The 12,083-nt window shown below is 40.0% G+C and overlaps 1 protein-coding gene across 6 annotated transcripts in view; it reads left to right on the forward strand.

Moving 5' to 3' along the window:
• LOC133610462 (protocadherin-15-like) overlaps positions 1–12,083 on the forward strand; it is a 345,402-nt gene that overhangs the window by 249,004 nt on the left and 84,315 nt on the right. For all 6 annotated transcript variants that reach the window (XR_009815878.1, XR_009815880.1, XR_009815879.1 and 3 more), the window contains one exon: positions 4,027–4,167. Coding sequence is in view for 3 of the 6 variants with exons in the window: in XM_061966744.2 (XP_061822728.1) it covers positions 4,027–4,167 (141 nt within the window). In the remaining 3 variants the exon portion in view is untranslated. The remainder of the gene's footprint in view (positions 1–4,026; positions 4,168–12,083) is intronic.

Here is a 12,083-nt window from a genome sequence, read left to right on the forward strand (position 1 = left end):
CACCTTCAACCTTATTGAAAATGGGATATTCTTCACTTCAGTATGTTTATCATGACTGACTTAATTATCTTTTACAAGAACTGCTGTATTAATCATTCACTGAAGTAATTGTGCGACAAAAAGAAGTCAGTAAATGAACGTATATATTTGTCAACGCTCTAAAGTGGGAAAGGGGTATTATTAAATAAGCTTTGCTTCTTCCTACTCCTTTTTGGACATGATGTAAAGAGAAATGATATGAAATTGTGTGATGTATTATGCTGTAAGTGTGTTCATGTTCGAAATGAACTAAAAAAAAAAAAAGAAGAAAAAAAAGGTAATCAGATAAATCTGTGTTTAGTTCAACTATTTAAAGACGAATTGCGGCTTTAAAGTGTACCGTATTTTTCGGATTATAAATCGCTCCGGAGTATAAATCGCACCGGCCGAAAATGCATAATAAAGAAGGAAAAAAAACAATATATAAGTCGCACTAGAGTATAAGTCGCACTTCTCAGTTTTAATAAGTTACCGCCAATGTTGAAATGATCAATTTTCATAGGTACGGAAGTAGCAGGTAGCATCTTTTTTTTTCACAATGCACTTCTGCCATGGCCCGCCCCCGCCAAATTTTTATTGGTTGACATGTGTGTGTGACGATTGCTGATATACGCCAAGTCTCTTACGTGAATGAGATAAATAATATTATTTGATATTTTAAGATAATGTGTTAATAATTTCACACATAAATCGCTCCAGAGTATAAGTCGCACCCCCGGCCAAACTATGAAAAAAACTGCGATTTATAATCCGAAAAATACGGTATTTGCATTGCTGCTTTACAGTGTGTGTCATTTGATTACTCGATGAATCAAAGAAATGAATTGATAGATTACTAAATTAATCGGTAGCTTAAAAGCCTACTGAAATGCGATTTTCTTATTTAAACGGGGATAGCAGGTCCATTCTATGTGTCATACTTGATCATTTCGCGATATTGCCATATTTTTGCTGAACGGATTTAGTACAGAACATTGACGATAAAGTTCGCAACTTTTGGTCGCTGATAAAAAAGCCTTGCCTGTACCGGCAGTAGCAGACGAGTAGCGTGACGTCACAGGTTGTGGAGCTCCTCACATCTGCACATTGTTTACAATCATGGCCACCAGCAGCGAGAGCGAGAGCGACCCTGACCCACTTGGGTCAGGGTCTCCTCCCCAACCCGAAGATGGCATTCCACCCTTTCCACTGCTTCCTCATAGGAAGACGTGTTGGTGGGATTGAGGAGGTCTTCGAAGTATTCCCTCCACCGATCCACAACATCCGCAGTCGAGGTCAGCAGAACACCATCCTCACCATACACGGTGTTGATAGTGCACTGCTTCCCCTTCCTGAGGCGGCGGATGGTGGTCCAGAATCGCTTCGAAGCCGTCCGGAAGTCGTTTTCCATGGCCTCCCCGAACTCCTCCCATGTCCGAGTTTTTGCCTCCGCAACCGCTGAAGCCGCACACCGCTTGGCCTGTCGGTACCTGTCCGCTGCCTCAGGAGTCCTATGAGCCAAAAGAACCCGATAGGACTTCTTCAGCTTGACGGCATCCCTCACCGCCGGTGTCCGCCTACGGGTTCTAGGATTACCGCCACGACAGGCACCAACTACCTTGCGGCCACAGCTCCAATCAGCTGCCTCGACAATAGAGGTGCGGAACATGGTCCACTCGGACTCAATGTCCAGCACCTCCCTCATGACATGTTCAAAGTTCTTCCGGAGGTGGGAATTGAAACTGCCAGACGTTCCCAGCAAACCCTCACAATGCGTTTGGGCCTGCCAGGTCTGTCCGGCATCCTCCCCCACCATCGCAGCCAACTCACCACCAGGTGGTGATCGGTTGAAAGCTCCGCCCCTCTCTTCACCCGAGTGTCCAAAACATGAGGCCGCAAATCCGATGACACAACTACAAAGTCGATCATGGAACTGCGGCCTAGGGCGTCCTGGTGCCAAGTGCACATATGGACACCCTTATGTTCGAACATGGTGTTCATTATGGACAATCTGTGACGGGCACAAAAGTCCAATAACAGAACACCACTCGGGTTCAGATCCGGGCGGCCATTCTTCCCAATCACGCCTCTCCAGGTTTCACTGTCGCTGCCAACATGAGCATTGAAGTCCCCCAGTAGAACGAGGGAATATATATATATATATATATATATATATATATATATATATATATATATATATATATATATATATATATGAAATACTTGACTTGGTGAATCCTAGCTGTAAATATTCTCCTCCCCTCTTAACCACGCCCCCAACCACGCCCCTCCCCTAACCACGCCCCCTCCTCGCCCCCCACCCCCCACCTCCCGAAATTGAAGGTCTCAAGGTTGGCAAGTATGCATCATTCATTCACCAGTGTGCGCGGCACTGGGGGCAAGGGTGAAGTGCAAGAAGTGGGGAGCGAATCTGCAACCCTCAAGTTTCTGGCACTGTTACTCTACCCATCATCACACCATGCCGTCCCAATTATATTATATCGACCATTCAGGACTCAGTAGGAGGTGCTTCTTTCTCGTGTTTTCAGCTATCGTCAGAGGAGTGAGTTTGAAAGCCGACTGCCATTGCTGTATCTCCAAGAATTGAACACAGGCTGAAAAAAATCAAATCAAATAAATAGTCGGGTCAGGAAGGTTAAGAAGAAGATTGATGTGTTTGTCCAAAAAGACGAGTGGACTGGCAATAATGTAGTGCTGCACCATGTTTGAAAACATGATTTATAATACTTTAGCAGAGGTGGCTAACTGTGATTGCCTCCAATATAATTATAATTTGTGCAATTTACAACATAACGTCCTCACAAATACCAATATGACTCTGAAGCATTAAATGCATTGGCGATAAGTGAATTTTGTGTCCTTGCCTAAATTGTTTTTACATTGTATAAATCAAATGTTGGCAAAGCCCAAAGTTCCACCTCTTGTGCATCGGCAAAGTATCCCATAGCCCAGTGGTTCACAAATGGGGGTACGCGTACCCCTGGGGGTACTTGAAAGTATGCCAAGGGGTACGTGAGATTTTTTGGAAATATTCTAAAAATAGCAACAATTCAAAAATCCTTTATAAATATATTTATTGAATAATACTTCAACAAAATATGAATGTAAGTTCATAAACTGAACATCAAATCAAGTAGGCTATTCCATTCATTACAATGCAACAATGCAATAGTCAGTGTTGACAGCTAGATTTTTTGTGGACATGTTCCATAAATATTGATGTTAAAGATTTATTTTTTCTGTGAAGAAATGTTTAGAATTAAGTTCATGAATCCAGATGGATCTCTTTTACAATCCCCAAAGAGGGCACTTTAAGTTGATGATTACTTCTATGTGTAGAAATCTTTATTTATAATTGAATCACTTGTTTATTTTTCAACAAGTTTTTAGTTATTCTTATATCTTTTTTTCCAAATAGTTCAAGAAAGACCACTACAAATGAGCAATATTTTGCACTGTTATACAATTTAATAAATCAGAAACTGATGACATAGTGCTGTATTTTAGTTCTTTATCTCTTTTTTTAAACCAAAAATGCTTTGCTCTGATTAGGGGGTACTTAAATTAACAAAATGTTCACAGGGGGTACATCACTGAAAAAAGGTTGAGAACCACTGCCATAGCCTGTAGAAATGTGCGTATGTAAAGCATGAAGTCAATGTCAGTCTTGATACATCTCAATTTTGCTGTGAAAAAGGGCGTACAGCAGGTTTTTGTGCGTACGAAAGCTTGTTACATGAGGGCCCTGGTCATTGGTTTGTGTGATTAACTGACAGAGGAAAAAAGCTCGCTTGGGAATAAGTCATTTGTTGCCACCTGCTGTCTTTGTCTGATTTTTTTTCCATGGCAGAAATAATATATTGTGGTCCTAAATGAGGGTCAATACAGTTTTTAAGTTTACCTTTGCTACAGTATGCTCTCTGAAAAGCACTTTATTTGAATTCACTTTACTGCCTCACTACAATAATCTCCCATTGCTTTCTGCAGGCGTGTTTAAATTAAACGACACAACGGGACTGATTTCCACTGCCAGGCCGCTGGATTTCGAGACCAACTCCAGCTACGTCCTCAAAGTGGAAGCCGACTCAATGAAGGTGGTGTCCTCCAACCTCCGAGCTCCCTCCAAGAGTAAGCGAGTTGATTTAGTCATGAACTTTTCCTCCTTTTGTGGCGTGCAAGATGTGTCATGGCGGCATTGAAAATGAAGTCCCGGGCGTAGTATTTCACTGTCAGAACGAGGATATCCCTGCAGACAGCACAGATCGAGACCCTCCACATCAGGGAACGCTCAGTAGTTCCTCTCAGTCACTTCTGCTATTGTGTGAAGTTCTGCAGAATTTCTGTTTGGTATTAGGAGGAAGCCACCAATTACTAGATGCTCTTCATTTATCTTTACAGTCTATCTTTATACTCTATACACCCAAATATAAACCACTCATCTTATATTCAGAGTCTGAAGGGTTTATATTAGGGCTGTCAACATTAACGCATGTGATTAATAAAACAATATATATTGTTACCATAAATGAATTACAAACCCCGTTTCCATATGAGTTGGGAAATTGTGTTAGATGTAAATATAAACGGAATACAATGATTTGCAAATCATTTTCAACCCATATTCAGTTGAATATGCTACAAAGACAACATATTTGATGTTCAAACTGATAAACATTTTATTTTTTGCAAATAATCATTAACTTTAGAATTTGATGCCAGCAACACGTGACAAACACGTTGGGAAAGGTGGCAATAAATACTGATAAAGTTGAGGAATGCTCATCAAACACTTATTTGGAATATCTCACAGGTGAACAGGCAAATTGGGAACAGGTGGGTGCCATGATTGGGTATAAAAGTAGATTCCCTGAAATGCTCAGTCATTCACAAACAAGGATGGGGCGAGGGTCACCACTTTGTCAACAAATGTGTGAGCAAATTGTTGAACAGTTTAAGAAAAACCTTTCTCAACCAGCTATTGCAAGGAATTTAAGGATTTCACCATCTACGGTCCGTAATATCATCATAGGGTTCAGAGAATCTGGAGACCTTCGATCCCTCAGGCTGTACTGCATCAACAAGCGACATCAGTGTGTAAAGGATATCACCACATGGGCTCAGGAACACTTCAGAAACCCACTGTCAGTAACTACAGTTGGTCGCTACATCTGTAAGTGCAAGTTAAAACTCTCCTATGCAAGGCGAAAACCGTTTATCAACAACACCCAGAAACGCCGTCGGCTTCGCTGGGCCTGAGCTCATTTAAGATGGACTGATACAAAGTGGAAAAGTGTTCTGTGGTCTGACGAGTCCACATTTCAAATTGTTTTTGGAAACTGTGGATGTGGTGTCCTCCGGACCAAAGAGGAAAACAACTATCCGGATTGTTATAGGCGCAAAGTTGAAAAGCCAGCATCTGTGATGGTATGGGGGTGTATTAGTGCCCAAGACATGGGTAACTTACACATCTGTGAAGGCGCAATTAATGCTGAAAGGTACATACAGGTTTTGGAGCAACATATGTTGGCATCCAAGCAACGTTACTATGGACGCCCCTGTTTATTTCAGCAAGACAATGCCAAGCCACGTGTTACATCAATGTGGCTTCATAGTAAAAGAGTGCAGGTACTAGACTGGCCTGGCTGTAGTCCAGACCTGTCTCCCATTGAAAATGTGTTGTGCATTATGAAGCCTAAAATACCACAATGGAGACCCCCGGACTGTTGAACAACTTAAGCTGTACATCAAGCAAGAATGGGAAAGAATTCCACCTGAGAAGCTTAAAAAATGTGTCTCCTCAGTTCCCAAACGTTTACTGAGTGTTGTTAAAAGGAAAGGCCATGTAACACAGTGTTGAACATGCCTTTTCCCAAATACTTTGGCACGTGTTGCAGCCATGAAATTCAAAGTTAATTATTATTTGCAAAAAAAAAATAAAGTTTGAGTTTGAACATCAAATATCTTGTCTTTGTAGTGTAATTAATTGAATATGGGTTGAAAAGGATTTACAAATCATTGTATTCCATTTATATTTACATCTAACACAATGTCCCAACTCATATGGAAACGGGGTTTGTAAGATTAATCCCATTCTTTGTTTTGACCGCCAAAGGGATCACGTCACATGCCAGTGTGAAGATAGTATAGCTATGTGCTCTGTGCCCTTCAAAATAAACGCAGATTGACCTTTAGATAAAACTGAGGTAATTAGTTAGTAATGTAGCAACAAACGTTTTTATTATCGGCGCATATCAAGTTTAATACAGCATTTTAAAGCAAAACATGAAGATTAGAATGGCGTCGCCAGCATGAATGCTACATGGACAAGACAACAAACTATGCTGGCCGAGTTTACCTGCGTTTACCACTGATAAATTAAACAATGCCTTTTCGAAATGGACAGCCAACGCTAGGGATGTCCGATAATATCGGACTGACAATATTATCGGCCGATAAATGCTTTAAAATGTAATATCGGAAATTAACGGTATCGGTTTGATAATTATTGGTATCGGTTTCAAAAAGTAAAATGTATGAATTTTTAAAACGCCGCTGTGTACACGGACGTAGGGAGAAGTACAGAGCGCCAATAAACCTTAAAAGCACTTCCTTTGCGTGCCGGCCCAGTCACATAATATCTACGGCTTTTCACATTCACAAGTTAATGCAAGGCATACTTGTTCAACAGCCATACAGGTCACGCTGAGGGTGGCCGTATAAACAACTTTAAGACTGTTAAAAATATGCGCCACACTGTGAACCCACACCAAACAAGAATGACAAACACATTTCGGGAGAACATCCGCACCGTAACACAACATAAACACAACAGAACAAATACCCAGAACCCCTTGCAGCACTAACTCTTTCGGGACGCTACAATATACACCCCCCCAACCCCGCCCACCTCAACTTCCTCATAGTCTCTCTCAGGGAGAGCATGTGCCAAATTCCAGGCTGCTGTTTTGAGGCATGTTAAAAAAAATAGTGCACTTTGTGACTTCAATAATAAATATGGCAGTGCCATGTTGGCATTTTTTTCCATAACTTGAGTTGATTTATTTTGGAAAACCTTGTTACATTGTTTAAAGCATCACAACAAAATTAGGCATAATAATGTGGTAATTCCACGACTGTATATATCGGTATCGGTTGATATCGGTATCGGTAATTAATAGTTGGACAATATCGGGATATCGGTAAAAAAGCCATTATCGGACATCTCTAGCCACCGCATGTAGTAAAATTAGTGCTGCAAGATATCGTTCATGTCGCCAACTAACGTCGTACAAACTAGAGGTTTTTTGTACATAAGTAAATAAGCGTGTTTTTGTAACTGAGGTTTTGTAATTCGAAGAAGCCCAGCAGATAAGGCAGACCATAGCGAAGGAATCGAGAGGCACGTTCTTTATTGACAGTCGTCAGGTCTCTCTTCAACACACTGGTTTCGGGTCAAGGCACCTTCTCTCACACACACACACACACACACACACACACACTTCCGGCTTCACAATAACAGCACATGTCACATCTGGTCCAACTGTGACCAAAAAAAATTTAAATGGCTTGCATTTGTTGAAACAACTGGTTAAACTATGGAAGAGTTTTATCTTTTAACCTGCTCATTGTACAGCACTTTGGCTACCCCTGTGGTAAATTTTAAATGTGCTTTATAAATAAAGTTGATTTGATTTGATTTGATTTGAATGGTGAATGGTGCACTATGTAAAGTTGTTTATGGCTGTATTTACTACATTATCTTTTAATATACTGTGCATCTGTATCTAGTTTGCTGTATTATTGCAAATATTTTGAAAATGTGCACTTAATTCTTACTATACTTACTGTCACCAAGTTTTGAGCAAATCAGTAACTTGCAGTTCAGTAAAACATTTTTAAAAAATGTTCCTGTATGACAGGCCTTGGCAATTATTTAGAGAAAAAAATGTGTCTTGGGGCTGGTATATTTGATTTTTAGGATCACTAATACAAAATCTCACAATAATGTCTGATTAAATGCTAAAAACGTTATGACAGACCGCCTTGAACGGAATAAAATTTAAAAAAATTTTACTGAATGAGACACCAAGAATGTACATGAAAAGAAAGAATGTGGGATTTACAATATTAACTATGAACGATAAAACACTGAATATTGACAACATACAAACGTCACACACCCTCTCGATCGACATATTTTACAATCAAGCGAAACGCAACAAAAATACAACAAACACAGCGAAATATGAACTCGCGGGGTAAAAAACAACCCCACCTACAATCTGATATATCTGATATATCACTAAGCTTTAGCAGTTTCTTGTAAAAATCTCCTTCCGCGTCTGTCCCTGACACCCGTATTTCAGGCTGGCCGCTCTGGAAACACTCTGTGGAAACGCTCTCCACCCACACTGCTTGGTGCCTCGTCTGAGCTACTGTGACTTAGATGACTATAGTAACTAGTACATCATGCAAAAGCGCAGATTCCAACCATTGAAATACTTTGTATAGTTCAAGACTTACGGTAATTTGAAAACATCACTGCACAACGTTCTCTATTTTTTTTTTCTTCATCGCTGATTATTACTTACTGCAGACTTCATGAGAGCCAACAAACATAATAAAACATCACACTGTATGTCACTAGGATGCTGGCTGCTCGGCTGTTTATATATTCCCATTTAGAGGTGAAAAATGACTCATAATTAGGGATGTTCGATAATGGCTTTTTTGCCGATATTGTCCAACTCTTAATTACCGATACCGATATCAACAGATACCGATATATACAGTTGTGGAATTAACACATTATCATGCCTAATTTGGACAACCAGTTATGGTGAAGATAAGGTCCTTAAAAAAAAAAAAAAAAAAGTAAATTAAATAAGATAAATAAATTAAAAACATTTTCTTGAATAAAAAAGAAAGTAAAATAATATAAAAACAGTTACACAGAAACTAGTAATTAATGAAAATGAGTCAAATTAACTGTTAAAGGTTAGTACTATTAGTGGACCAGCAGCACGCACAATCATGTGTGCTTACGGACTGTATCCCTTGCAGACTGTATTGATATATATTGATATATAATGTAGGAACCAGAATATTAATAACAGAAAGAAACAACCCTTTTGTGTGAATGAGTGTAATGGGGGAGGGAGGTTTTCTGGGTTGGTGCACTAATTGTAAGTGTATCTTGTGTTTTTTATGTTGATTTAATAAAAATAAATAAATTAAACGATAATAAAAAAAAAAAACGATACCGATAATTTCCGATATTACATTTTAAAGCATTTATCGGACATCTCTACTCATAATCTTTGCGAAGAAAAAAGGGGGGTGGAACCGAGCGTCTTTTCGTGTCGTTCTCGCCATTGCCATATCTAAATTGGCTGTCAAAGTGTACCAACAAGTCGGATTACATCCTCGTCCTTCTACTATCCAGGTGAGAGGCATGATTTATGATCTCCAATACATTCCGCGAGCAGAGAAGCAAGGAAAGCGGTTGCAATAAGTCTATGCATAACTTTCATCCATCCTGTGTTTTGTCCAATCCCCATGAAGCACATGTTCTGCATGCATGCATCAATTTGCAGTGTTTTGCACTCTTATCAATCCTCCATCCCTGCGCACGCACCTCCAGCGTCCTCCCCGGCCGTCTTAATTGATGCTCAGCTCCCCGGCTTTCTTCTTTAATTATAATGTTTACCACACGCTGAATGCGCTTCATTTAAACAATTTGGATCTTAAGCATTCCTCCGGGTACAACGCTCTGCATCATTGTGTTCATTAGCGACTCCTTTCAGTTCTCGTCGGGCCACGTTTTGTAATCAGGCAACAAGTCAATAATGTTCTAACAACAACACGTCTTCTGACTTAAGTAAAGGACTGCATCCCAAATGTTGACGACGAACACTTAAAAAAGAGAAAGCCTTTTTTCATTTGTGTAAAAGTCAAAGTGAACACAGGGACTATTGCATTTTTAATTTTGACAATTTTCTTTATTGTCCTGTAAATGTTTTAGTATCTCTAGGCAGCACATATTTTGTGGAGGTGTGTTGTAAGGCCATTGATTGGTGTCTTCTATAGGGCCACAAACATGACTATTACTCTGTTGTGTCTCCTGTAACAGTCTGTGCTAATTAACATATGGCTATGGCTGACATAAATTATCGGTAAATACTACTTTTACTGTTTGGGGATGTGTTTGCACAGCATAACCTAGTTACACAGCAGAATTTTAATGACAAAATAATCCCAGTTTGCACAGATTTCCCCAAAAGTAACTGAAATAGCTGTGAAATGCACACCAGGCCGGTAGTAAAGAAACACTCCAGTTAACCGAAAACAACCTTTTATTACATTATTTATTTGTGCGGCTTTAATCATGATGGAATATTATGAATGGAAATACTAAGTTGGTTCTGTGACGGAGCTCTTAAAAGTTAAAGTTAAAGTACCAATGATTGTCACACACAGACTAGGTGTGGTGAAAGTATTCTCTGCATTTGACCCATCACCCTTGATCACCCCCTGGGAGGTGAGGGGAGCAGTGAACAGCAGCGGTGGCCGCGCTCAGGAATAATTTTTGGTGATTCAACCCCCAATTCCAACCCTTAATGCTGAGTGCCAAGCAGGGAGGTAATGGGTCCCATTTTTATAGTCTTTGGTATGTAAGCTGTACATCAAGCAAGAATGGGAAAGAATTCCACCTGAGAAGCTTAAAAAAATGTGTCTCCTCAGTTCCCAAACGTTTACTGAGTGTTGTTAAAAGGAAAGGCCATGTAACACAGTGGTGAACATGCCCTTTCCCAACTACTTTAGCACGTGTTGCAGCCATGAAATTTTAAGTTAATTAGTATTTGCAAATATATTGTCTTTGTAGTGCATTCAATTGAATATGGGTTGAAAATGATTTTCAAATCATTGTATTCCGTTTATATTTACATCTAACACAATTTCCCAACTCATATGGAAACGGGGTTTGTATTCTAAGATGTTGCTCCTCAGCTGTTCCTTGGTGTGAAACTCATGTGTGTTATAGTCCATTGTTGTTGAACTCATCTGAGATATTATTGCTGGCTGAGCAGTTTGCTCCTTACTGCTATTACAACATTGGTTGTGCAGCCTTTTAAATGGGAAATGGAAATTACTGTCCGGTCTTCAGCTTTAAGACCATCAAATAATGGTTCCAAATCAGCACATTTTCAATATTGTTATCCCCATGCTGCAAATTCTCTATGCAATAGTTCTGTAAATGCCAAACTCCCTCATTTAAGTCCTACTTGTCGCTGCCATGTGCAGGTAGAGAATGGAGGGGAGGGGGTGCAGTGGAATTTGCCGTTTGGACTTGATGTAAACATCTCTGTGTTGTCACCCGCAGGTATAAAAGGTAATAGCTGCTGAGCTGCTATTCTGCCACCTGCCGACAGCCTAAATGTGATGTTCCTAGCCAGCGGGCATTAAAAGCATTTAAATTTGCAATCTTTTTTTCTTTCCTTCTTCCTTCCTGCCATGGAGTGTCAAGTCAAGCCTGCAGGTCTTAATGGCTGCTCTTATCTTTGTTGGTGACAAGTAGGATGTATTTGACTGCAACGTCAAATCTAGTCCTTTGAGACATCTTAATCTGTGGCAACACAATCGCTAGGTACAGTACTGCTCTTTTATAGAGATTTTTCGACTTACCGGTAATGCTCTTATTATAACAGAGGCTTTTATTTAGGTTAGGTAAAAAGGATGAAGCCTTAACTGGAAGCAGGCATTAATTGTCGAGAGGCTGTTATTTCCGAAATGTGAAAGCTAATTGTAGACTATAACAAGTTAATTTTGCAACGTAAATAAGTATATGGAGTGCATGAGAAAGTGAAAGAGAACACATGCCGTAGCTCTCTTTGGCCGTATAATTATTCTTCCCTACACGTGCTGTGCGTAGGGCCCCGTGATCCTTGGCAGGGCTCGTTTTGCGTGAAGAAGCGCACACAAAATGTCAGTGTGCTTTACATGAAATTGTACCTCAAACGTGTTCTACACATGCTTGCCAACCC

The sequence above is a fragment of the Nerophis lumbriciformis genome, linkage group LG11 (assembly GCF_033978685.3).
Source record: "Nerophis lumbriciformis linkage group LG11, RoL_Nlum_v2.1, whole genome shotgun sequence".
Taxonomy (NCBI): domain Eukaryota; kingdom Metazoa; phylum Chordata; class Actinopteri; order Syngnathiformes; family Syngnathidae; genus Nerophis; species Nerophis lumbriciformis.